The 5,375-nt window shown below is 41.0% G+C and overlaps 1 protein-coding gene across 1 annotated transcript in view; it reads left to right on the top strand.

Annotated features, from left to right (window-relative positions):
* The window catches only part of LOC123107498 (histone acetyltransferase HAC4), a 5,414-nt gene extending 1,696 nt beyond the window's left edge, over positions 1–3,718 (top strand). The window contains exons 3-4 of the mRNA XM_044529487.1: positions 265–465; positions 1,531–3,718. Of these exons, the coding sequence (XP_044385422.1) occupies positions 265–465; positions 1,531–1,644 (315 nt within the window). The 3' untranslated portion in view covers positions 1,645–3,718. The remainder of the gene's footprint in view (positions 1–264; positions 466–1,530) is intronic.
* Positions 3,719–5,375: the final 1,657 nt, after the last annotated feature.

Raw genomic sequence — 5,375 nt, 5'->3', positions numbered from 1 at the left:
ACATTTTAGATGCATCAGAGCTGATTGCTGAAAATGTTCGTACCCATAGTCACTGCAATTTGTTCTCGCTCTTTTCTTTTTTGTTAATGAAGATAAGATTGATGGTCTGTCATGCATGCATGTAGGAGCACATTGCCTAATCTGTTAGGCTAAAATGCATCATACTATACTGTGTTACAATGAGGCTCACAGTTCCACAATTCAGGTGGAAGCTAATCAATTTCCTAAGGCTAAACTTCATACTTGAATTCTCTAAACTCGCAGAATATACTTACTTGCCCTAAGTGCTATGTTTGGGAGATAGAACATGGTTTACGTATGCCTTTGCCACAAATAAGTGCTATGTATGGGGCTAATGATCTGCCAGGGACCATGCTTAGCGATCATATAGAAGAACAACTCTTTAAACAGCTCAGGGAAGACAGACACGAATGGGCCATTCATGATGGGAAAAGCTTTGATGAGGTTAGTGTTGTCTCATCAATTTACAGAATCTTACGTCTCTTGGTTATGTCTTGGTTCCTCTTCCTGAATATGAAATTAGTGCCTTGTGTACTTCTAAAAACAGAGATGCGCTGCTCCTTCTGCATATTTTTATTCTTAACATTCTGTGTTTAAGAATTGACTGTAGTTAAATGTGTGTTCTGCTAGATCCTTGTTTCATGCGCGTGCACTTTTTTTCCGATCAAGCTTTTCATTACTGAATAAGTATAGATATATAGTCATGCTGAAGGCTGAAAACGAAGTTAGGATTCATATTTATCCAAGCACACCTTCGCCGCTCAGGCGAAGCATTTTTTGCACACAGTAACGAAAATCAACATTACCTGGTCTGTGCACAAACTTACATTGAAAACTAGAATATACTCTACTTAGCTCGTTCACTTCCTTCAGGGTGGGGGCAATCGCTGATCTGTCTTCAGCATCACTGGACCAAAATATATTTCTGGTTGATGCATTATTTTAATGAGGGTTTGGTTTACGAGTGTGTGCAGTATGTATAATACCAAGAGTATTGGATGGTTGTGAGTCAGCAGTATGTATTTTGAACGAAGTTTGTAGTATGTATAGGGGTGATAGGTTAGGTAGGAACTTCTGCTCTAATTACTATGGTTGTAGTTAAATTGTCTTTTGGTTGAATTATGTATTTGGCACTGGTCTTAATTTACTGGGTAAATTATACAATAAAGTGGTTTGTGATTTTGTAGTTTTACACTGTCCATCGTAATAAATGAACTTACTATTTGTACTTCATATATCATGTATTTTTATAATCTCTGAACTTCCCGTGTTCTGTTAATCCTAATCAATTCGAAAATCCAATAAACTTCTACATTTTCTATATTTTTTTAAAACAGGAGTGTTGCTGGTTAATCAATTGATTTACATTAATTTCTTAAAAGGGACCGCACACATGTCCTGGTGCTTAATTTTTTTTAGAAAGGTAGGGTTTGTGCAGCCTTACAGCAGATCTTCACCCCCTTTCTTTTCTAATCTGTTTCTGTGCTCTTCTTTGCTACACAATTTCAGGGTAAAGCGAAAAAAATTGTTTCAGCACAGTCCATCTGGTTTGACATTTTGAAGGCACAAAATTGTTTCTGTCAGAACTGTCAAGTTTCAGTTACTTACATTCCTCTTTGTTAGAGCCTTAGCAAGAGTATTTTCAATGCAATAAATACGTAACAATTTGAAACCAGTACATGGTTTGAGTGGTGTATTCTGCAACAGGGGCATGGTACTTGTATTTAACTTTCTGGAGGAAAACCTTGTGGTTGTGCAGGTGCCACTTAACCCAATGGAAATAAAAAACTTGACAGTGCTTATCTAGAAGTTAAACCTGGCAATTCTCCTGTATTCCTTCTCTTCTCTGTAAGTTTTTAGATCTTGTGTTCTTTTTAGAAGACTTGTATTATCAACAACTTTGTGGTTACGTGACGAACATGATGTCATTTATAGGCGGATTTCCTTCTTATATGTTAGTTTTGAGAACTTCCTTGTTTCTTCACAGATTGGTTCTGTTTGAGCTGCAATTGCAACCTTCTTTGCTTTGTTTCAGTGTTGAACTATCCACCGATCAAACATTGGTGAGAGTTGTTATAGCAGGCATGCCACTTTGTTGACAGGGTAACTAACATAGCAACATTTATGTTTGCATGCTTAGTTGTACCATGATCTCTGCCTGAGACTATGTTTATGAAAACAAATTATGCCATCTACCATGAATCTTAACAAAGAAAAATGAACAAACCATGCTATGCCAAAAGGTTTGTAGTAAATATTATACTACGGGAATGTGTTCAAATGAATAAATATGGAATTTTCGTTTCTTTGATTGTATGGTCTGCTTCATGGTATTTTTAGGAATGAATAGTGCTACTGGCCTGTGATCATTTCGTTTCTTTGATTGTATGGTTTGCCGTAATTATTAATCCTACGGATCTGTGTTCCATTTCTTTCAGGAATGAAATTTTCATTCTGTGTTCAGATCTTGTGGTGCTAGTGTGATGGTTTAAATTGATGGCTATTGCAAGGTGGCAAGGTGGTTCTATTGACAACCAACTTCTTGTGTCTGAAATTTCTTAGAGGGATAATATTGCTATATATGTGAAAGGCAACCCATGCAAAAATTTCACTGGGAAAAACTACAGTCTCCTGACAAAGCTACAAATGCTTTGTTAACTTGATCCATAAACAAGATATAGATCTGCAGCTCACTAGAATTCAACTTTTTTTGCCTGCTGCTTATCGTCCATCACATCTTTATGGTTGCATTTGCATGTTCAGAATGGGTTTGACCATCTCATGTATGGCTGTATGCCGTATGCGTATGCTTGGTGTGCCAGTTAAAAGATGCAAATGGTAAATGACAAGACAGAACATCCTTATGTTCCTATGTCTATATTAGTTATTTTATATCTTTAAGATAATGTACAGACATGAAATCACAAGCATGATAGTTTAACACAGATCCATCTGAACTAAGACTGGGTGTACCCAGGGCTGGGGTGACTGGGTTAGGGTATAGATAAATATGTTTCAATCCTTTCCTTGTGCTGATTTTTCCTTATCATCTCACTGTGTTTGTCCAGCTAGGGAATCACGAGCTTTTTCATGTCGAACGGAACACAAGCCCTTTTTAAATACATGTTACTTCAGGCACTACGTTTCAGATCAATGCCGCTTTATTCATGTGTTGACTTGCAAGTTTCGAGCCACTTAATTTACGGGTTGCGATCGTTGTCACTGTTGTTTAATACCAAATATATTATCTGTCTGGCTATATTTCTATTTGTGTTTGTATCACAGGCCGCAAAGAGTCTTGTAGTTGCAACGGGGCAGCACCTTGAGTTTGTGCTTTGAGGGCACCTACTGCAGATACACCTTCTGGACCAGGTATGTATCATATCAGAGACACGGACGGGGTCGATCGGTCTGTCCCTTTGTGGTCTTCCCTCACCGTGTGGAGCCGAGGATACGGACGAGGAGGCCAAGTAATCTGTGGCATCTTCATCATCGTCCTCTCGGTGCGCGGCGCTGGAGAGATGGACAATGAGGCCGAGAGCTGGAAGTGCGGCTATACCTGCAATGCTTTGTTTGATGGGGAACTATCTTTGTATGCCAGTATATGATGTAGTGGTTTGTATTGATGATTCCATGCTAAATTTCTACTCAGTACCAAATGAATAAATTTTCACTGCACTAAGCTGAGTTCATGTAATTGTGTTATGCAAATCGGAAAATGCTAATAGAAATGGATCCATACATTAGTATTACATATAAGAAGGTGAAAGGGGCGCACCCTACCTAGCACCGCCCCAGTTTCCTTTCAGGCGGCGCACCAGTGGGTGCGCCCCAACGACTAGTGGATATCAAAGGGCGTAGTCACCGAATGCTCAACGCTACGTATCCCTCCTGCTCTACTGCTCTATAGATGGCATTATGCGACGCGTCCTTGTTCCAATGGTGCACATACCACTCTCATGGTAACTTTCTTCGGTTAGAATATCATTATGAATGTTGAGGTGTTGATGACAATCCTAGCTTAAATGCTCCGCCCTTGCTGAGAGGATGAATTATAGCCCATTCCGATTATCCCTCAGTTTAATTGTTCTATGATGGTTGGCGGCCTACTAATATGACGTAGCAAAATGGAATATGTATTTTGCCCTTCTCATGAACCATCTCATTTTGTACTCCTTTGGTTATTCTCTAAAAAATTGGATCATGGCGGACAATGCAAGCAAACACCTATTTGTGCGCATTAACACCGCAAGGCTTGGGACTTAGGATGGAATTTCTATGTTTTTACGCTCCGATGCTCTTCTAATATAGACAACCAAAGTATATTATCTTGAATTATTACGAGAACAATCTGATTGTACTATACATACGTTTCTTCCTTTTGTCTTAGAATGCATTCAATTGAGAAAAATATGAAGATACTCTACTATGTGTTAATTTTGCCGACTTTTCATACTACCATTCCATCAAAGGTTCACGGAAATATATAGTTGTGTTTATTTTCATAGTACAATTATTTCTCATTCCATAAATCCTTCTCCTAAACATTGCTATAAATTCTTAGAAACGTGCGGGATATCATCTAGTTTTACGAATCTTTCACACATGTGTTCGAAATAATGTGTGGAAAATCAGCACAGAAATGGTGGTCCAGGGCGGATGATTCTCAGTGTGACAATGAAAATAGTTACTTTTTCTTGGCAACTTGATAAATACCAAAGCTGTTAAATTATCACCGAAACATATCTAAAAACACTAAGCAACACCCTAACTTTAACCGGATTACTATGGGCGGTAATATCTGTGTTTGAAAATTAAACGTGCACTACCAATTAGATGGATGATGATGTTGAGGGATTGCCGGTGATGGGACGGAGGTGATGGATGGGAGGGATGGCTTGCAAGAGAAGAGAAAAGCCGTCATTATCACTCTCCATGCCGTCCTCGAGCACCTCGAGGGCGGCAACGACCCGCTATTGATATACCCTGCCGCCCCGGTCCCCTGCCGGAGCGGCGGCCAATGGATGTCGTGCCGGACCGGCTCCTCTTCTTCCTACTCCTGCTCCTCCTCCCACTCCTTCGGCTCGTCGGCATTGCTCGGCGTTAAGGCCGAGCCCGCGGAGACCGCCGAGACGCCGCTCGGCAGGCGCACCCACAGCGCCGGCATCGTCATCAACGAGGGCGGGTGCGCCTCCTCCTCGGCTCCTCCTCGCTTCGTCAAGCCGAAGACGGAGCCGGGGCTCGCCTCGTGAAGATGGAGCCAGGGCTCGCCGCCGTGAAGGCGGAACCAGGGCTCGATGACGCGGCGGCCTTGAAGTGAGCGCGCGAAGACTGGGCACGGACGGAGCTGGAGC

This window comes from Triticum aestivum, chromosome 1B (assembly GCF_018294505.1).
Source record: "Triticum aestivum cultivar Chinese Spring chromosome 1B, IWGSC CS RefSeq v2.1, whole genome shotgun sequence".
Classification (NCBI taxonomy): Eukaryota; Viridiplantae; Streptophyta; class Magnoliopsida; order Poales; family Poaceae; genus Triticum; species Triticum aestivum.
This window is presented reverse-complemented; position numbering and strand designations above follow the sequence as displayed.